This window comes from Rhea americana, unplaced genomic scaffold (genome assembly GCF_003343005.1).
Source record: "Rhea americana isolate MKP2758 unplaced genomic scaffold, rheAme1 scaffold_136, whole genome shotgun sequence".
NCBI classification, from domain to species: domain Eukaryota; kingdom Metazoa; phylum Chordata; class Aves; order Rheiformes; family Rheidae; genus Rhea; species Rhea americana.
The window spans coordinates 2,114,271-2,136,075 of NW_028185439.1; the positions used below are offsets into that span (position 1 = coordinate 2,114,271).

General features: G+C 49.7%; 1 protein-coding gene across 5 annotated transcripts in view; it reads left to right on the forward strand.

Moving 5' to 3' along the window:
- PTPRF (protein tyrosine phosphatase receptor type F) overlaps positions 1-21,805 on the forward strand; it is a 381,001-nt gene that overhangs the window by 296,079 nt on the left and 63,117 nt on the right. For all 5 annotated transcript variants that reach the window (XM_085298209.1, XM_085298207.1, XM_085298211.1 and 2 more), the window contains 6 exons: positions 8,437-8,706; positions 11,364-11,945; positions 12,516-12,649; positions 13,485-13,629; positions 18,329-18,634; positions 21,562-21,755. In XM_085298209.1, the coding sequence (XP_085154335.1) occupies positions 8,437-8,706; positions 11,364-11,945; positions 12,516-12,649; positions 13,485-13,629; positions 18,329-18,634; positions 21,562-21,755 (1,631 nt within the window). The remainder of the gene's footprint in view (positions 1-8,436; positions 8,707-11,363; positions 11,946-12,515; positions 12,650-13,484; positions 13,630-18,328; positions 18,635-21,561; positions 21,756-21,805) is intronic.

The following is a 21,805-nucleotide window of genomic DNA, read 5'->3' on the forward strand; positions in this document are numbered from 1 at the left end:
CGTGCTTGCGGGAATTCGTAGTGGGGGATACGCTGGGCATTGCCGTCCCTAAACCCTCTCTCCCTGCGTGGAGCAGATTTCGCTTCAGCACTTGCTGTCACTGCTCTGCGTCCTTTGTTCTGTAAAAAGGTGAAAAACCTGCAGATAAAACATGATTCTTAATTTAGGAGTGACATGGATAAAGAACTAGAGATAAGGAAGAATGTGAATGGGATCTATAAGGAGATGAAACGTTCAATTTACCGTTTATCAGTCTTTTTTGTCAGATAAAGCAGCAGCTATTTAAGCATTAACTAAGGGAAAGGAGGAAGAACTTTTTGTCCAGGTGTTCCCTCTCTCTTTATACAGCTCTTCCAAAATATACTGCTACTGTTTTTTATTCCTCATAAGCCACTAATAAAATATGAGATTAAGAGATAATCCAGCAATTAGTGGCAAGTAGCAGGCCCCAAACTTGTTCCTGTTTGACAGACTAGAAAATAATCTGTTTGAGTTAGTGTGTTCCACACGTTCCTCACCTTTCCCACCGTAATCTGATGTCAACGCGTTGGAAAGCCCCCGCTGGCGCAGCCTCCGCTCCGTGCGCCCTGCCAACACCTGCTCCCCGCCAGGCTCCCCCAGAGAAGCCCTGCGGCCGGGCCGGGCCGGGCCATGCCGCAGCGGGCGCCAGCATCCTCGCGCAGCTGGTTCCTGAATCCTGCTCGTTGAGGAGAGCTKAGCAGAAGGCCAGAGGCCCTTGCTGAGGCCACGCGGATGCCGTGGGCTCCCCGCTAGAGTAAGAGTGAAAGTGGTGGCTTGGGAGCAGCGGGAAAGAAGTTCACAGGATCTCACAAGAATAAGTGAGTCCAATGTTAAAAGTTTTGTGGACCAAGAGGTGAATCCCAGGTCTGAAGCAGGCCAAAKGAAGACTAGGGCTGCTTGTTTCCAGGACATTCATGTAGGGGTACTCGCTGGATGCAGCCCTTGCTGACAGGTCAGTGTAGCTCTGCATTGGCTAGTTCTGGTCCCCTGGTATTGGTTTGCTTGAAGAAATCAAAGGAACTCTTCCACTATCCCTCTCCAAGCTCCATTTCGCCTCGTAGGCCGCTGGTGTAGCTGCCCCTGGCAGCTCTGCCTGCTCTGTATCGTGGCCATGTTGGTTAAAATCCTGTCCTGATCGCTGGAAATGGCTGACTGCTCTGTACACTGTATAATACTGCATGCTGTTCTTTAATTTGCAGTGTTTCTGCTGGAAAGCAAATTCCTCCCCCCACCTTCTCCTTCCCCCATCAAAAATGTGACTCATAAGCAATCCTTAACTATCAAATCCACTTTTGTATTCTCTCAGCGAGGGTTCGATTACAGCTGATACGCCACAGATCTGTAGCTGGAGTGAGGTCACTCCCGCTAAAGAAATAAGATCTCCTTTGTCTATAAGGAAAATGCAACTAACCTTCTACTGTCTCTCCCACAGGAACAAAATCTGGGACCTCCTCAAWTCTCTCTGGGTGTTTTTGTCCTTCTGATTTCTTGTCCATCTCTCACTCGCAGCACAGTGTACCCATAAGGCTCTCCCGAAACTGAGCCCAGCCGAGACTGCACGTGTCTATCAGTTGTCTAATACCTCTCTGCTACCTTTAGCTCTTGTTTTGGAGAGGGGGAGCAGCTCTTCACGGTAGAAGATTTTCCATTCACCACTTGGAACATTTCTTTCATACTTGACAAAATTCTGATCTACATGTATATGCTCYTCTTAGTGTGTGGTCAATGGGTTTAAAGTGCCTTTGCCATCATCTTTATAGTTGGATGGGTGCATGGGAGTGCGTGCAGTCTGTGTAGTGCCTGGAGTCCCTTGCTCTGTGTGTGTGTGTGTAAGTGCCGTTTGCACGTGTAAATATGTCTATGCTTCTAGCATCTGGCCCAGCGCGGGGCCGTCCACTGAAGCACCTTCCCTGTGAGTATGTGTGAGAAGCTCAGGCCTCCGTGCGCAGTCTCCGAGAGCCGCGAGCGGGCCAGGGAGGCGGAGAGGCCAGCCCCGCTCGTTGCGGCCGCAGCGGTGCGAGTGGCGYGCTCTTGGCTGCGACGTGGAGTGGTGTGCGTGCGCTGTGGGAAGTCGTGGCTGACCTCTGTAGTCTTGTCTTGTCGTTTCAGTGGTGTGCGGACAGATGAAGCTTGGCCTGTTTTTACTCTCTGTGTTTTTCCTTGTCTTTTTTTATTCCCTCCTCATCTTCATCGCACTCTGCCATCAAACAAAACAAACTTTCATCTCTCAGATCAGCGAGAAGGTTGGTCCTTTTCACTTCTTATCCATCTACAGTACGCCACGTCAGATGGGACTTTTCCAGTAGGGAGAGGAGAGCCATCCCCAAAAGGGGAGGGGGCCCTACAGACTCTGGCTTCCTTCCAGGCACGACCACGTTGTGCCTGATGAAATCTGCTTACTGTTTGCTGTGACTCTGGTGATGGCATTGATACTTCGCTTTGCATGCCTTTGTTGCCTGAGATTTAAAATGCACAGAATATACTTTGCATGCAGATACCAGCCAGTGGTGTTGTTCCAAGGTAGGGTGGGAAGAAGTGCATGCCACTGTRTGGGGGATCCTTTAACCCATTACCTGTGCTAAGTGCCAGTCCAATACCTCTGAACTGCTGCTGCTTTCTGGCCAGAGATCAAGAGCAGTCTTTGGAAGGAGAGATCATTCTGATCTCCAGTCACTTAGTGAGCTGCTAGGGAGAACAGGTACCTCAACTTCTCCTGTAGCTTGATTCTGATTTTTTTCCTAAAGGGGCAAAACTTGCTTTTGATCTCAGCTTTAGAAAAATCCAGCATGCTACCTCCCCGGCCCTGCTATAGAGCAGGGCAGCAGGGGAAGGTGGTGGAGAGGTGGAAGGCTCTTGTGGTGAACGCACCTTTCCTGCTCCTCTGCGATTCTTGCTCTTATGATGTGGCTGGTCTCCATGCTTGGAGGAGGGCCCTTTGCATGACCAGGGCATGGACAGTTTTGCTTCTCCTTTCTTCCCTGAGACTGGGTCTTTTTCTTGCTGGTGGGAAACTTGGGAGCCCTGGCAGTGGTCCCAGCCCTCCTGTGGGATGGCTCGCTGAGGACCACTGCAGTGTGTGCAGGAGCTTGTGGCCACTCAGCAAAACATGATCTGTGCTTTGCCTTGCTCTGTCTCACTGCCCTCAGAGAGCAGGATAAAGGACAATAGTGAAAGGCAGGTCCAACCTTTAAATTAAATCTAGCTCCAAATCTAGCTTGAGTCACTCATGATTTCATGCTGAGGAAAGCTGATATTTTTGGCAGAAGTCCYGCGCTAGTCTCCAGAAATGACTCCCTCGCCAAACAGGTACTTTGTGGGTTCATCCCTCAGCACGGACTGGAGGCGAGGGCTCCTCGTGCTGGCTCTCTGGCCTAGGCTGCTCCAGGGTAGCGAGAGGAAAGAGACCCTGACTCTTCTCGCACATGCCATCACGCAGCTGCATGGGTTGATCTTATAATCATTGCTGGAACAAGTTTTAACAAGTTGTCATAGCAGTTGTTCCAGTACACTGACTTCGTTCCCATTTCTCTCCCTGGAACGTGCTCTCGTTTAGATTGTACTGAGACACAGGGCCCTTGTTTACCCTCTAAAAATAGAATTCGTAGAGGGTAGAATTACCTGAGCCTAAGACAATGCTGGAAAATGAGAGCAAGGAAGAAAGACAAAATTAAAGCCAAGGCCAAAGCCTCCCAGATTTCAGTGAATTTGGAGTACTGCTGTGATGGCTCAGCCACCCCTGGAGAATAAACCTTTGACAGGGCACTTAAACGTTTTAGCCACACGGTTTAGCTGAGAAGAGGAAGCCAAGAATGGATATAAGCCAGCAGGAGTAGATAATTTCTCATTCTTTGTGTCGACCCCTCCTTCTCACCCCACCAAAAATACCCACGTACACAAATATTTAATGTGAAGCCAGAAATTAGTTTCTAAATATTCCAATGGGATTTGCCGTGCTTATAATTTGTTTGGCACTGATAATTACATCTTACATTTTTCCAGCTTTACTTAAAACTGTGTACTGTTCACCCATGCATTTAATTATTGTTCTGTGACTGCTACAAGGTTATTTATTAACGAGTTATTTTATCTTGATACAGTGGATCTTTTCTCTTATTCCCCTCCTTAATGTTGTGTTATTTTCATCACAGAAATTTCAGAGACTGAATGCAAATTGCATAGCTCCACAATCTTGCTCTCCCTTACTTTGCTATTAGTATGTCAGTATGCTGAATGCTGATGTGTCTCCAGTGCTGCACCACTGTAATGATATATCCTCTTTTATATGTGGTTGTCAGCGCAAATAATTAGACCTAAAAGTTATAGCTGAAATATAATCCAAAAATGGCAAGGCCCTGTTTTGGAAATTGTCTATAAAATGTCAGCACTCAAGGATGCATTGGGAGCATAAATAGTACAGCATTGTTTGAGCACAAGATGAGACTGTAAATGCATTTTTTCTGGTTCCAATTTTTCCTCTCCTGCTGCTGATTCTGTCAATAGATTGTGAGACACCAGTAACTGCCTTTCCATTTGAAGTCCTTCCTTAAAATGACAGCACAAGAGAGAGATGAAAAGTGTCTACAGCTGAGTAAACCATGCAGACCGATGATCACGTTTGGGGATATCTCCTAAATTCACTCCTTCCCTGGTGCTGAGAAAGGAGGGAGTTTGGGGCAGGGTAAATGGGTGGCTAGGTCGAGATCACGTCCCAGTGCACCCACATCTTCCAGCTTTCCTGGCTGGAACGACAAACCAGTCTCACCTTTTGGCTGGAGGAGGGGTGCTGGTGTCTATTGCTCGGCTGTGCTGGGGCCAAGAGAGCGAGCAGGAAGAAGTTGCCTCTTTTCCCCCTCCCAAGCAGCCCCGCACAGCTGTGCATGGGCTCATCCTCCGTGCACTGTCCGGTTTGCAGCAGAGCCTCGCTGCGTTGCAGCGGTGCCTCAGCTGGGGAGAGGTGGGCTGGAGCACCAACCTGAGTGCTCGTGCCCGGAGCCACTGCCGGGAGCCTGCAAGCCGTGCAGGGCGCGGAAAGGAGGGTGCTGGGTTCTCCGGGCAGTAACATTGCTTTCAGAGGGAATCTGAGATGTTGGGAAACAGCCAGTCCRGTGGTGAAAGGAGCCCAGCAATCGATTCATGCTCTTTGCTCTCAAGGCAAGGAATGTGCACCTTAATGCATGCTAAATTATTAACATTACTCAGTCTCTAGCTTTGTGGCTGTTGTGCTGCCTGCTTCCCTCCTGCCTCCCTGCAGTGCCCCCCAGGAGCAGGGAAGTGGTCCCTGCACTGTTGTTCCTGCCTATCCTGTGGGATCCAGGGTGCTGCTCGGGTTGTGTGGCATTGCTYGCCGCTCCGGGGTTTCGCCTTACGTCCCTGGGAGTGCTCTCTGGAGGGGAAACGTGCTGAGCTGTGCAGCAGCACAGAGCCCTTGCCATGCCYGTTCTTGGGATGAATGACAATGAATCTCCTTTTTGACAGTCTACTGGTTTAACTAAACCTCTGAATTATACCATTGTCCATTCAAATCATTTTAATATTCACAGCGATTTGCCCTGTGCTATTCTTGCAAAACCTCCAAACCCTCTTCTCTGATCTTTATTCAAAAGAAAGATTTAAAAAAAAATCACAAATTCTTGTCAAGAAAATTGTAATAAAAAGGAAAAAATCTTTGCTGCAGTAAATGAAGAGCAACAAATTTTTCTGAAGCACTTAAGGTAGCATCATGGGCTGTGCTGGCCCATGTGATTTGACTTGTAAATTGGACGGAAATTCTGAAGAATGCTGCTCTTTGAGGAGTTAGGCTGGTTTAAATTATTACCAGTCTTACACGGTAGAAAAGCAAGAGGTGCAAAGTGCTGGCTTGAGCCYGAGGAACATGTTGACGGTGCTCTGCAATCTGCTGGAAGAGGTCTGCCAGCTCCTGCTAATGCTAACTGACAGCAGCTCCSTTTCTCCCTCTGCACTGACCAGAGGAGAAGCTGCCAATTATCCCCAAACGAGGATGGGGTTGGTTTAGAGCCCGCCTCGGCCTTTGCACACTGTCCTGCCAGGTTGTCGCCCTGGCCAGATCCGTCACTGCAGGTGTTGCCCTAACCTCCCATGTTTGAGAGCCAAACCCCGCACGTGGCATCCGCGTTCGGCYGCTGCGGGGCCATACCCTGGAGGCRCCCGCTGCGCTCCAGCCCTTCGGGGGGGAGTGTGTCTCAGCCGGTGTGCTCAGGGTCGCAGTGGTGCSCACGGCAGGCTCTTCTGCCCCACTCTCAYGGGACTGGATCTCCAAAGCTGGTCTTGCATGCTGGGCTCTGCCCTTCCTGCATGGACTCTTGTGCACAAGTCTTGTCTGCCAGTGTCTCCGTACTTGAGTTTCTGTGCATCTTCCCTGTCCTCGTCCTGCCCTAACTTGCTCCTTGCTCTCTGTGACTCTGTAGTGGTCTCCTGTGCCTGCCAGCCTGTTTGCCTGGTGCATGTGAGTGCGTGTTCTGTGCATATCTATGGCTTTTTTCTCAAAGTTTGCTTTTTTATTTTATTTTGCTTTACTACAGTRTGGGTGGGTGGTTTTGGTCCTTGGATGGGAATGGAATTTGAACAGCTTCTACCTGAAATAACTCAACGCCATGTTCATTGGAAAACAAAACCTGACTCTTAACGAATGGTGCTGGGATGCTTTGGTTGGAAATACACACCATCATGTTAAACCATTGCCATGTCCATTGGGTTAACACTGTATTCTCATGATTGCATAGAGCTTGAGTACACTTTCAGTTCTGTCTTGTTTGGGGAGTGCTGCCCCATCAGTCAGGTAATGACTCACTGGCAATCACTCATGAAGCTATTGACTTGAGATTTAATAATTGATTAAAAGAAACAACCAGCAAGACTTTGGATTTAGACATTTAAAAAAAAAGGCAAGTTATCCATCCTTCGGCTGGTAAGGAGCTAATGAGCCCTGTTTTGTCACCAAGACGATGTGTAGTACACACACAGTGTTGACAGTGTTGTCTAATTTATCACAAAGTCTTTGCTCTGTTGTACTTGCTAGCGTGGGGGCTTCCGTGTTCTGCAAGTCTCTTGGTTTGGGGATGAATCATCAGGGAGAGCGCTAGTGCAATTGGATTTGGGGAGAGCCAGCTTGTCACGGGGAGCTGCGGTGCCACGGCTCGCCGGCCGGCGGCGGCCAGGCCCGGAGCACCGTGCCCCCGGGAGCCCCCGCGTCCTTGCTGCCGCTCGTGCCTGCGGCGTGCCGTGGCCTGGTGCCACTTGGACTCCTACCTGGTCACCGCTTCCCCTGGGCGCAGCGGCTCTGCCAGCCTCGATTGCACCGGCGCGGGAGCATGGTTGGCAGGCGAAGGAGTCAGGCAGTTGTGAGCCTGGCCAGTGCGCTGGGGTGGCCTCCCTGGTGGAGGAAGCTAGAGGAGAACAGGTTGCCTGGGCAAGACACGCTCAAGCAGTTTCCCTTTTTAACTACAGACTAAAATGAGCTTGCCCAGAGGAGACGAAGATTTACTGAGCACAGTTGTTTCTTTACCCTTGCTTAAATAGGCCCATAACACTAACCCTGAAGAAGGGGCCTCATTTCTCAGTGTCATTTTCCTGAYGGGAATGCATATGGCAGGCAGCTTTAGAGCTTTATTGTAGCTGAGAGTTGCTTACAAATAAGTCCTGAATGAAATACCCAGCAAGGGATTGATATGAAGAGAAGCTGTGCAATGAAATAAAAAGGAATACGTCTCCCGAAGTGCTGCCACAAAGGTGGGGAGGGTGCTGCCAGCCCAGCTCTCTTCTGTCAAAATGGATATGATCTTGCATCTGTCAGGATTAGTTCTCTCCTGCCCAGCAAGGTGATCTGTTTAGGCTCTGACAATGTCATGTGGCTCTAGTGACTTATTTTTTCTGAGCCAACATAGAATCTGAGTTGCATCTTGCAAGGAATTATGTTTTGTTTCGCAGCACATGTGCTAATTCAGAAAGAAACTCTTCTGTTGCCCCTGTCCCAACATWGCAAGGTTTAGGGGAGAGTTTGCTTTGCCCTAGAGCCAGTAAATGGAGCAGGTAATTCCRTTTTGCAGAGCTTCAGTGGCCCTGCACAGAGAGAGCCTGCGACTGGCGTTTGTGCATGCTCTCTAATTAGAGAGATGTAATTTAAATGGGGGAATGTTTCATGTTAGTAATATGATTTAAAAAGCCTGTGTTTGGAGGAAATGGATTGAGCCATCTCTTAATGAGTTCTTCTAATAAGATGCCAGTGGCTAAGAAAGGGGAGGAAAGTGCGTGCAATTTGGCAAAGCAGTGAACAGCTTTTGCACTTCATTTTATCTGTCCCGAAGGATAGACAGGCAAAACTGTTGAACCTCCCTCATGCATCCCCGCAATGCAGCTGCCATTTCTGTGGCCCTACTAGCTGTCTCCTCCTTGTTTCAGTGCGGCGTGTTGCACCTCGATTCTCTATCCCTCCGAGCAACCACGAGGTGATGCCTGGGGGGAGTGTGAACCTCACATGTGTGGCAGTAGGTGCTCCAATGCCCTACGTGAAGTGGATGGCTGGTGTGGAGGAGCTGACCAAAGAAGATGAGATGCCCGTCGGCAGGAATGTCCTGGAGCTGAATAACATCGTGCAGTCTGCCAACTACACCTGTGTGGCCATCTCTTCCCTTGGCATGATTGAAGCCACAGCCCAGATCACTGTCAAAGGTAAGGGGTTGCTTGTTCCTTGGAGTGCTCCTTAATTGGGTTTCAGAGATGCAGCCCTTTGCCAGAGTGTTTCTGGGTACAGCCAGCAAATTGCAGAGTCTCCCATGACTTTCCACCTTGTGAATAAAGTTCACAAACCCACAATTTTTTTTTTCCTACTCACATTACAGTACTTGCTCTGCAGGCCCTTTCCCCTCTCCCTACATGTGGCATGGCAGGACACAGGCTTACGTACTGGCTCCTGGCTACGCCATGAGGGAACTCACTGGGTCCATGCTCATCTGGCAGATGGGTGCTGGACAAGGAGGTTAATCCCAGCCACATGAACTGTGTCCACGGGGGCTCTCCAGCATGGTCACTCTGCCCCCTTCAGAAGAGAGCTATTYACACTCTCAGAATTGTGATATATTCCTCTGACGTTTTTTTTTCACTTCCTGCTCTGACTCTTTCTGTCTCTCTCTTGTTGATGCCCTTAAGATATGCTTCCTGCTCCCRTTTCTCGGATAGCTTTCCCCCAAAGGGGGCTTTACATTACTGCTGATTGCTCTCCATGGGCCACTGGGGACATAACAGTCTGCCTCAGTGCTGAAGTACATGTCCTGCACTACCCATCTGTGGCCAGGCAGGTCTGTACTATCCCCTTCCTCCTCCCCTCACAGTTGATTCGTAGCTCAGACTTCCGTAGACATCATCTTTTGTGTCTCTCTGTTCTCACRAGTCCCTTCTTGCCTTATGACCACCTTTAGCACTGAGTCCCTACCTGAACAATACCAGAGTGTTGAAACTTAGCCCTCTTTGACCTGGAAATTAACAGCAAATTCTTTTTTCCCCGGGGCTAATCAGAGGATCCTTTAACCTCAGCCATGCAGTGCTTGCTTTCCTCACAGCACCTGCCCCTCATGGTCTTTCCCAGCCCTTGTTTCCTTAAAGAGAAAGGGGGTTGCCTGTACTTTGATTGCAATGAGTATCTGAGAGGGTACAGAAGGATGGGGAGGAGGTTGGGAGGAGGTAGAGGCTGCCCCACTGCCCTAATGGGTCTCAATATTTACCTCTTTGTACTGGGGCGACTCGTCCTTTCTCCCTACCCAGCTGGTATGGTGCCTGCTGCCACCCTAAGTGTGTGAGGCCCAAAGACCTGGAGCCTCTGCGCAGGTGCTTTAGCCCCTTGCCATCTTCCTCCTTTCTATTCCTCATCTTTCTGCACCTTTACTCTGGACATCTTGTTATCACTGTCCCAAGCTCCTTTACCAGTGTTGCTTCTCCTTCTGCTTTCTATAGAGTAAGTTATTTGCAGGGCAGACAGGAGAAGCAAGATGATGCAGAGTTGGTTGCGCTAAGTTCCTTCAAGACAGTGGGTCTGCCTCTTGCTTGCAGGCAGGCTTGCACACCCAAGAGCTGGCAAGAGTCAAGCTTTTGACTTATACAGAGGAAAGGGTGGATGAGTGTCATCTGTCTGTGTAAGCCTGAGGGAGGCTGCCGATTTCTTGGATGCTCTGGGAAGTGTGTTTCTTCGGGCTGTGATACAAGGAGGGATGCTTTTGTCCTCAGTCTCCTCCATGGGTGGCTGGGTGGTTGTGGGGTAGCATGTCCCTGCCTCTCGTGCCACCTCAACCCTCGCTGATCTTGTCAGTATCCATGTTGCAATAGCCCTGGAAAAGGCGTCATTCCCCAGTGCTCGGGACAGGCGTGCTGCTGTGCTACCAAGCCTGCCCTCCTCAGCTGTACCATGTGGAAGCTGGAAACGTGATGGCTTTGCCAGAGAATGAAGTACTTGGAAATCTTGATTTGGGCTGAGGCGTTTTTCCTATTCCCTCTTCAAGCACAACTGAGTGCGGATCACTAATGACTTTATCTGGAGTGGTTCGTTGGAGGTTTAAACTTACTGTAGACTTTAATTCACGTACTATCTTAAAGTACTTGTGTACTCTGCAAATCTTTCTCACATGCACTCTCTTTGTTCTGGTAAAATGGCAAATCTGGAAATGTTTGCTTGCAATAACTGCATTCTCATTAACACTTCAGAGATGTCAGCGTCACAGAGTACTTGTGTAACAATTTATTGTCTGGTTACAGTTTGACACACCACCCAGTGAAATAGTGGCTGTGAAGTTGGTAATTTCTCTGTCTGCATCCCTCCTGCATGTACTTTACTACTTACAAGGCATTCCCCCCATCAACCCATCTAACAGCACTGCCCCTGAGTTCCCTATGGCCTCAGATGCTGTCCCTGTGGAAGCGGGAGCGTTGCTCCCGGTTATATGTAGTGCTCTGATTGCTTTACTTTGTCCTCTTGTGAATCAGCTGTGAACCTGGCTTCTGGGGCCAGCCCAGCCCAGCAAGCACCTTCCCACTGCCAGCTGAACCCCCATGACAGAAACATTCCTGCATCCCTGTTGAATTACCTTTATTTAGCCTGCTGCTGGTAAGTGCGTCAAGCACGTCTAATAACATGATTGCTCTGTTTATCCTTCCATTAAGAACCACTTCAAGCAATATATGGTAATATAAAAATGCATGTTCTAGAGTATGAAATGATTTCTGCCTTTTAAAGAAAAATGTTAATGGGAGGTGGCAGCTCCATTTTTATCCCTGTGCACATTGCAGGGTTTGAGCTGACTGAATTATTTAAATCACACCTTTCTGCCTTCCAATTGCAGCGCTGCCAAAACCTCCAACAGAGCCATTAGTGACTGAAACGACAGCTACCAGCGTGACCCTCACCTGGGATTCGGGCAACTCTGACCCCATTTCATATTACGTCATCCAGTACAAGCCCAAATCCTTGGAGGGCCAGTTCCAGGAGGTGGATGGTGTGGCAACAACCCGCTATAGTATAGGTGGGCTCAGCCCCTTCTCGGAGTACGAGTTCCGGGTCATTGCAGTCAATAACATTGGCAGGGGTCCTCCCAGCGAGCTGGTTGAGGCCCGGACAGGAGAGCAAGCTCCTTCAAGTCCACCTCTCAAAGTCCAGGCACGGATGCTGAGTGCCAGCACCATGCTAGTTCAGTGGGAGCAACCAGAGGAGCCAAACGGACAGATCCGAGGGTACCGCGTTTATTATACAACCGACCCACATCTACCCGTGAGCATGTGGCAGAAACACAACACTGACGACAGCCACCTCACCACTGTGGGGAGCCTCATCACAGGGACCACTTACAGCATCCGTGTTCTGGCCTTCACTTCAGTGGGCGACGGGCCCCCCTCGGACATCATCCAGGTCAAAACACAGCAAGGGGGTATGTATAGAGTACAGTGCCATGGCTCTGTGCCCACGCTGGTGGTGGGCAACTGGTGTGTCTGATCAGCACCTGGCATCACAACTGCACTTGTTGCCCAAGTAGTTGCATGTTACAGTGACATCCTAGCACTACAGACATTAGATTAAAGATGTCAATTTGTCCTTGGGAGTTGGTATGAATCTCCATAGAAATAATGTAGTCCACTGTTTTGTCTGAGATATGATGGCTAAAAATGTGACGCAAAGACCTGGATGTGAGTGTTAACACCTGTGCAACTGTGCTAAGCCCTTCTAGGGAGGGCTGAGTATACCTGTGCGTGTAGGAAGCTGGGTTGCAGAGTCAGGGGCTGCAGATGAGCACRAGGCCCATAGTCCCCAGCCTGGGCCCCACAAGTGCATGCTTGTTGCCCAGAATGTTCAAAGAGCAGAGTGCTGGGGAGAGGGAAGAGAGGAGGGTCCAGAAGGCATTAAAGAGGATTCTTTCAATGTAAAAAATAGACTCTGCAAAGCAGTGTGACTCCTTTCTCAGCATCTGCCTCCTGGCTCTAACTGTATGTTTGGTCCCCAGTTCCTGCCCAGCCAGCTGACTTCCAGGCAGAGGCAGAGTCTGATACCCGGATCCTGCTGACGTGGCTGCCAGCCTCTCAGGAACGCATTACCAAATATGAGCTGCTGTACTGGGAAGGAGAGGATGGTGTTCAGGTGAGGAGCCTGCCTCTGCTTCRGGCAACAGACAGGACCGGACGTCACCGTTTAGCAGCTTAGGAAGGGTCTCTTTGCTGGAATAACCTTGAGGTGCAAAGGGGCTGTTTCTTCTCCAGATAATGATTCTGTCCAATGGGYGTGCAATAAGCATGTGGTAGTCTCTGTCTGGTAGTCTCACAGTCCCATTCATAGAATCGTAGAATCAACAAGGTTGGAAGGGACCTCTGGAGATCATCTAGTCCAACCTCCCTGCTCAGCAGAGTCACCTAGAGCATGTTAGACAGGGTTGCATCCAGGCAGGCCCTGAAGATCTCCAGAGAAGGAGACTCCACCACCTCCCTGGGCAACCTGTGCCAGTGCTCCGTCACTCTCACGGTGAAGAAATTCACCCTCACATTCAGGTGGAACTTCCTGTGGTTCAGTTTCTGCCCATTGCCTCTTGTCCTGTAGCATGGGACAACTGAAAAGAGTTTGTCCCCATCCCCTTGACACCCTCCCTTCAGGTACTCGTAGACATTGATAAGATCCCCCCTCAGTCTTCTCTTCCCCAGGCTGAAGAGGCCCAGCTCTCCCAGCCATTCTTCATAGGGCAGGTGCTCCGTTGTCCTGTCCTCCTCCTATGTTTATACTGGCATGAGAGCTGCCAGAGACAAGTACCCTCCTGGGAGATGGCCCCAAACAGGCCTTTTGCCAACACTGTTCAGATATGTTAGAGATCCTGGCTGCTGGGGCTAGACTGGTTGATGGGGCTGCCTCTTCCTTGGGTTTAAGGACCAGCTTTTATCTCTTTTCTAACTACACCAAATAACCTGTGTTTCCCTGCTTTTGCCAGCAAAAGGTGGAGTTTGACCCAACCTCCTCATATGCTGTGGAAGGTCTCAAACCAGACACACTGTACAAGTTCCGTTTGGGAGCCCGCTCTGAGCTGGGGGTAGGAGTCTACACCCCCATGATCGAAGCCAGAACTGCCCAATCCAGTAAGTGTCTGACACCCTGCACTACTGAGGACAAAGCAGAAACAGTCCAGTTTCGTCACCTGGACATGGAGCAGCTTGGTGCCTATGTCCTTATCTCTGTGCAGAGATGCTGGCCTACATTTAGCTGAAGGGAAAAGGGGGAAATTCAGCTGGGGTTTTGGATCAGGGCTCTGTGGCAGAGGGGGTTCACCCAAGTGGTAAGTTCTTTCTTTGTGTCCCTTTGATCATGCTGTCCTTCCCTAAGGATAGATTCATAAAAACTGATGGAGGAGTGAAGCAAACTGAGAAATTGCTTTGGAGAGATTGATCTGAGTGGGCTTGTGCATCTCTATGAATTTACTCCTGTGCAGGCAAGCTGTTCGGACAGGCAGCATATGGGCTTTTGGCTGGCTCTAGATGTGCCTGTCTACAAACCATTGGATTTTTACCCCTTCACTCCCCATTCCAGCTGTCTTGCTTCTGTAGAAGTCCTTCCCTGGTGCATACACTTGATTGCAAGGTGAGGTGTCCTTTGAGGCCAGATGTGCCTGTGGCTGTCAGGCAGCTGGAGGAGTGAGTTTGGCAAAGTGACTGTGTGCCTGGGTTGTGTGAGCAAGTGAAGGCTGCTGCTTCTGGGACTGCAGCGTTGGGGGAAACCAGAACAAGCCGCAGCAGAGTTAATAGAGAGGCTAGATAATGAGGTGACCCAGGCAATATCACTTTCATCCTCTCTCTGCCCCATGTGATCACAGAGCAGGAGTTCTCATTGCTCTGATTGGCAGCTCAAAGTGCTGCGCATAAGCAGATTAGGGCTATCAAAGGGCCCTGCGATAAGCTCGTTTTCGCTAACGATTTTTGGGCTTGTCATTATGCAAAGAGCATTAAAAGGGGGGGAAAAAGACATTTCCGTTTGCACCGTCTGTCTGGGATTTAGTAGCCATGTGGGGTGAGCAGTTGGCAAAGGCAGCCAGCCTTCCCTGCAGGGAGGGCGCCTGCCTGCACAGCAGCGGTGAGCCTGAGACGGCTATTAGAAAGGGAGATCAGACAGGGAAGAGCAGCTCTGCTCAGGGTTGGAGTGACCTCCTCTTTCAAGAAAACTCACTCCATTAACATATCAGTCACAAGCATTCCTCCACCCAGTTAAATGAGTAATGGTGCTGCGCAATAGACAGGTATGAAAATGGAAAGCAGTTCAGACCAAGCAGTTACAAATATTTGCACACTGAGAACGAATTCTGTGTATGGGGATTTGTATACTTATTTCAGATAGTTTTTGTATTGATAGGCAAAGGTTGAAGCAATTATCCTGCTACTTATATTAACTCCATCAATAGTGGCTCTTAGCTCAGAACATGCTTAATCAGAGACAGCTTCATACATAAAGGAGTCCTGGAGAGTCTCACGACAGTCCAAGGAAAAGAAACCTTAGTGTTGTGGACACCTCAAAGCAGGCATCTTCTCTGACTGCTCTACATGTTGTCTTCTCATGGGGTCRTTCGTACTGGTCTGTTTTCAGACGGTTGCTTCACTGTCGAGTAGAGCAGTAGCTGACTGATTCTGCTATCTGCTCAGTAAGAGGGATATGGACAGGTTGGAAGAGGTTCAGCCAAAGGCCACAGGATTAACTTGATTTGACCCTCCTCATAGTTACAGACCTAAGAGTTCTTTGATTTATCCAAAAAGTGAGTGGGTCATAACTTACAAGCCTCCTGCACGAGGAGAAGATTTCTCATAGCACACTATTTTGGGAGAAAAATGCTTGGCAATTACSAGCAGGCCATTCAGCAAGGTAATATGTCTGGCTGAATAGTCACAGGATAGAGGGATTCTTGGTCACTAGGAGTCTCAAAGTTGATCGAGCCTTTTGGAAAGCTCTGCTTTAGCTCAGTCGAAGATGTATGCGCAATGCAGACTTAGGAGATGAAATTAATTGGTCTGCCCTAAGCAACACTTCACATTAGGTGGTTGGATTGGTCCCCTCTGGCCTTAAAATTTATTAATCTAGAAAGATTGCTGCTCCTTGCTTCAAATTGGCCTCTCTCCTGCGGTGTTCCATCCATTTGCCCTGAAAAAGGCTTTTAGGTCTTGGAGGATGACATGTCCAGGTGAGGCACAAACAGCAGGAGAAGACTCGTGCTTTCCAAAGAGCGTGGCTTCAGGCTCTTTCCCCGCCCTGACAAGCCAGTCATGGGTAAGGCAGGAGGCATATCGTTATTAAGGAGTCACTGATGGCCTGGAGAGTGGCTTCTGTATTGCTGCTGACTGGATTTTCCTCTTGGCATCCCAGTTCCCTGCTCCAGATGTAGAAGGGCTAGGGATGCCTGCCCAGGAAGGGTGCAGAGCTCCTTGCTGGGTAGTTCCATTGTGTGCTTCCAGCAGAACAACTAGACCCAGTCTGCTGAGAAGACAGCTACCTCCTATGCTGTATTTCCAAGCTACTTGCCTAGCTGCTGGCACCCTGGAAAAAGTACAACATTGCTATTCTGAGGGACCTTGGAGCATGGGAGAGCTTTCCAGGGGTCAGCAGCACGTCAGGTGAATGTTATGATGCAGGAGAGGAGTGCAAGCTCTGTGCCCATCAGTTCACAGCACTAAAATGTTCTCACTTGAAATATTATGGGGACTTGAGGCTAGCTTTTCCCAGGTGTAAGGAACAGACTGGCTGGATGGGTGCACAGGCCTGCTGTGGGCTGGTAGTGGGGASAAGTGTGAGCAGCCTGGAGGCAGCAGAAGGTTGCACAGTGTGCATAAAGGTGCGTCTGTGTGTGTGAGTGCATGCTGGCCACCTGGCTGGCTCTTTGCTGACCCCGGGAGGGACATTTCCACTCCTTGTGTGTTTTAAGTTGATCCTGCTTATGTTACCAAGTTTTATTTTGCTTCATTTAAGTGTTAATCTCAGTTTGTGTATTACACTTGTGTGTGCGACTCTTACCCAGTCAACAGCCAACGTTTGATCTGCCTGTGCTGCCAGCCAAAGCTGCATTTGAGTGATGCTGTGGAGGCCAGAAGCCAGAGCACACCTCTGCTGTGATGGGCCTCTCTGCAGACRGTGGCAAAGGAAAGGCTTGCCAGCCCTTAGCTCTTTATGTCTTACCTGTCCCCTTGGAGGGGCACCACTAGGCTCTGGTAGTGTATCTACCATATGCCTTCTCCAAATTCACTCTTGTGTCACTTTGGTGCTCTATCTTCCTGTTTTCTTCCCTGTTTCCTCTCTGCTTGCTTAACCTAAGGAATGTGAGGATTTTCTACTCCTCTTCCTTTCCGGTATACCAGATGCTAGGACTGCTCTCTCTCTCTCTGCCTTCCTCACRTAGGGAACTGCTTGCTCCCACACACGTGCTGTGGCTTCTTTCTCCTCCAGTACAACTCCCATGCCAGCAAGCTCTGGCACCATCTCTTCCAGTTCTGTTACTGCACGCTGTCCCTCCTTCTTTCCTCTGTCCAGGCTCTCCATCCCAGGAGTCAGTGATGGCCCCTGCTCCCTGGGTGCAGAAACTGACTCCAAGAGTTACCTATAGCTTGGGACTGCCTATGCTCCCAGCAAGTGGAGGTGGCATTGGGAGGTCCTGCYGTCCTGAGTTTTCTCAGATCTTCTGCCCCTGCCATCCTCTTCTCAGCATAGTATAGTTGTTGCATGCTTTAATTTTCTCAGCTCCCCACTGCCATCCAGGATGATGTACACTGTGTTCACCTTCACACAAGCAGTGAGCAAGCAGGCTTGTCCTGCTCCCTGTGTCCCCTGCAAGGCTGGCTCTGGTGCACTGATGGCTTTGAGGACTGCTGCATGGGGAAGTGCACCAGTGTCTTTTCCCACATTTTTAATTTTCTGATTGCAGTCAGGAATGGAAGTCAGAATTCTTTCACCTGCCTTAGCAAAGCAAGGTGCCTCATACTCGCTTATAACTTGGTCAGCCTAATTCCTAGCCTCAGAGCAACTACATGTGCTTCTTCAGTGGTGATGCACTGCCCTCTTTGCTTAGGGCTCTTGCCTTCTGCGTGAGCACGCAAAGAAGCACCCAACTCCTATATGTCTTCCCCAACCAGACGAGCTCCCTCCCTCCTTCTGCCCTCGTGAGAAACATCTGAGTGTAGCTCCTCTTTCCTTGGTGTCCTGCCAGCAGTCCTCCCTAACCTAAGGCCAGATGCTGCTCACAGGTGATGGTCACGGTTTCAAACCTTCCCTGGATGCCCTGCAGCCAGCCTTAGTGACTCACTTGCCCTGCCCTCTGCTGTTTCCTCCACTTGTCTAGGAGCATGCTCTTGCAAGCCTTCTTGCAATCTGGTGTGCAAGCTTCCCCTTCTGCCACTCTTACCTTCTGGTATCTTGCCATCTCTTCTGGTTTCCGTCTGTTTCAGATCTTCACTGTAAGCATCTTTCTCCCTACCAGTCTCTTTTTTCCCTCTCTCCCTTTCTCTTTCCCTACTGCCATTTGTTGTGTTTGGTGAAGCAAGCATCTCAGGCTGCTTTGGGAAGACATGTTCTCTGATGCAAAGCAGCATTTGTATCTCCATGCTGTTCATCAGGTTTTCAAATACAAATTGCCCCTAGTGCCGCCTTTGATTTGTAAGAAGGCAGACAGTTGTCCAGGAACCTTCTGGCTGCATTGCCACGCATATGTTTTATGCTCAGTTGGCTGGGTAAAAGTTCCCTGTGCATTTTGGTTTCTCCTTCCACTCATTTCCCTTCATCTCCCCACTTCCTCCATTTATTTATTCCCAGCCCCCTCCGCCCCACCCCAAGAAGTCGAGTGTATAAGCACCAGCTCCACTACCATCAGGGTAAGTTGGGTGCCACCACCTGCCCAGAGCCGCAATGGGGTCATCACCCAGTACTCCATTGCATACCAGGCGGTGGAAGGAGAGGACAGCACCAAGCATGTGGTGGATGGCATTGGACGGGAACACTCCAGCTGGGAGATCAAGGACCTGGAGAAATGGACCGAGTACAAGGTGTGGGTAAGGGCTCACACCGATGTGGGGCCAGGACCGGAGAGCACCCCCGTGCACGTGCGCACTGATGAGGATGGTAGGTGTCACCAAACAGCTCCTGCAGTTWCCACCTTTCGGGAACCAGGACTCTCCTAGCAGAGTTGCTGGCAAATGGGAAGGGAGTTGGGGATATAGGCACTGGAAGTGCTTTTCARACAGGACCAAGAGCTATCTGAGGCAGCGCTTTGGTCAGTGGCTGAAGTAGGATGAGAGGGATTGCTCTGGTGGCCCTTACTCTGATATGATGTCTTGGCTGGAGGCCATGGGTCAGATCCCCCTGCATGGGCCCACTGGCGTCCTGTGGGTTTGAGTAGTGTTTCCTATGTGCATGAGGAGGTGTTACAGTGCTTTCCTGTTCTGACTTTATAGTATTTTATGGGGGTAGTTTCCCTTTTACTGAAGGTGATGGGAACTCTCCTAGCCAAAAGCTCCTCTCACATTGTAAGATCAAGACTTAAAGTTTACTTGTTGACCTGAAATCTAGCAAACTAAAGAGGGGAAATGAAATCCATCTGAAATTTGTAGATATCGCAGGAAAGCTGCTTCCCGCCCTGGCTTCCAGGCAAGCCACAGCTTATATAAATCTGTTCTTCCACTCAAGAGTCAGAATAYCGCATGTACAGAACACTTCACTGGATACGACAGCTTTAAAGAGAAATTGCTTTGTATTAGCAGGGCTGTCAGTTATGTCATCATGACTTAAGCTGTCTCCTTTGAAAGTGCCAGAGCTCAGGGTGACAGTAGGAACTTCCATGGCTTCATGCTGACCTCAGAAGCTGCAGATTTTAATGAGAGGAGAAAGAGATGCAGCATCCAGGCAAAGAAAGGACAATCTCTGCATTGCCCAGTCAGCGTAGCAAATTGAAACCAGACATGTTGCAGTTTCACTAAATGGGCTGCCACTGTCCCCATGTCTCTGTAGCTCTGGAAGTGGTGTCTGAGAATGCTCACTGACTGCGTTCCTGGCCTTGTGAACACATCTGTGCATGTCCTGCTGCCTGTATTGTTTGCTTCAGTTCTTGTTCAGCAAAGTTATAGCCCAGGGGAAGCTGCTACCCTAGAAATGTCGCAACAAGCTCTCTCGATTAGTTTTAGGGCACCACAGTTGGACATTCCAGCTCAGCTGTCAGAAGTTATTTCATATCCCTCCAAGATGCTGATTCCTGGTAGATATCCATGAGGAAAGAATAAGAAATGCTGAACTGTGATCTGAAAACAAATTGAACTTTCCCTCTTGGGTCTCAGATGCAGCACATACCCTCCATAACGAGATAATTTCCCCTGTCTCAGGAGCATAGTGATTCTGGAAACACTGTGATCAGGGATGCTCACATTCACGTCTTTTAATGTCCCTGCAACCTCCCTGCATTGGGCCCTGCCGAGGACTCTCACAGCCTCTTGCCAGCAGAGCTTGACAGGAGGATCTCTCCGGTTCTCGGGGAGGAGTGTGCTTTTTGCTTGGACTCCCATTAGCGTATGTGGGCAGGTGCTTTGCTAGGGCAGGAAAGCCCTATGGCTTGTCCAAGGTCACTGTACTAAGTGAATTGGATTACGGCAAAGGCTGCTCCAGCCAGAAGGTGGTAACCATTCAAGCGCAGCCCCCTCCGTTCTTATACATTGAGCTGGCCTCACAGTGCTAAAATGCTCTGTTCCTCCTTTCTCCGTTTTATTTAATTATCTACAATTAAGAAGGACATCTGGGAAAAATAATGAATTGCCCTGCGGCTTAAAAACTGTGCTTACCTGCTGGGTAGCTGTTTCTTCCCATCTAGTTGGTTGAAATAGCAGTATTCATTATGTCTGCATGTCAGCTATCCATCCCTAATTACCTAATCCTGATTATTTCTTGCTATGTTGAGAATTGGGGCACACAGGGCTTCCAGACCCCTGGATTTTTCCCAGCAGTAGCGAGTGACAGGGAGACCCACACGAAGGATGCTAGAATGGAGCCCAGGTCCTTCACTCAGGTACTTGGCACCCACATGGCAGCAGTATCCTCTGCAGGGAGTGCTTTCCAGGAGCAATGGAGAGGCTAATTTTTTAGCATTGACATTTTTGTCACAGTCAAGGCAAGAGCAAAAAGTAATAAGGATGTAATTTTTCCAAATGGTAAATAGGGTATAAATACATTTTTAAAAGGGCCTCACCTTGCAAGAAAATTGATATTTTCAGGGCAGTGTAATTTTTCATTTTATTATCAAAAAGCATTCAGCTAGCCGTGCATGAAATACAGTCCCCAGAGCTGTCGCAGTCCCCAGGCCCCTTTATCTGGCTGCGTTCAGTGACTGCTGTCTCCGAGCTCCAGGTTATTGTTTTAGGATGGTGCTTTTCCCCCTCATTAACCTCTTGCCGCCACATCGGAAGCGCGCGTGTGCGCTCCGGCCGGCGGCAGGTACGCAGTGGGCTTGCTGCGAGGCGGGCTCAGCACCCCGTCGYGCTACCTGGGGTTGCTGGCCTGTGTCTGAGCAGGGTAGGTGGGCGAGGGGGAGCTRACAGGAGGTGATGTGCAGTGAGCTGCAAGCAGCTGGAGGCTGGGAGAGGACATGTGAGGAGTACCATACCTGCTGACCGTATTATATTCTTGTAATCCTATTATCTGCTTATTGCTGTTCTTATACCCCTCCTTGCTTTCCTGCTGCTGCCCATTGCTGGAGGCAAGAGAGAGGGCAAGATGGACCTGGGGTCTGCCCCAGCACAGCCGTTCTTACCTGGGGYGCTCCTACGTATTACTGCCCTGGTCTCTCGCGTTGAGAGCAACAGCAGTGCTTGGATGCTGGGGAAGGGTGGGGAATATGGTCACACTGGAAACTGCGATATGACCTTCCCCACAGACAGAGGGAACTTGTGCTGGCTGGCAGGGCCATCCTCGCAATGAGGTGGAGGGAAGGTAGCAAAGGAGTGAGAAATAGCTGGCAGCAGTGGCACRGTGCCTGCTGTTAAGTGTCTGTCCTGTGTGTGTTACAGTGCCCAGTGCCCCACCACGAAAGGTGGAGGTAGAGTCTGTGAATTCGACTGCCATCCGGGTCAGCTGGAAGCTGCCCATCTCCAACAAGCAGCATGGGCAGATCCGGGGATACCAAGTCACGTACGTGAAGCTGGAGAACAACGAGCCTAGAGGGCAGCCYGTGATCAAGGACGTCATGCTGTCAGAAGCGCAGGTACAGTGGGGGGACCGTGGCCTTGGCGGGTTGCCTCTCCACTGAGGGCT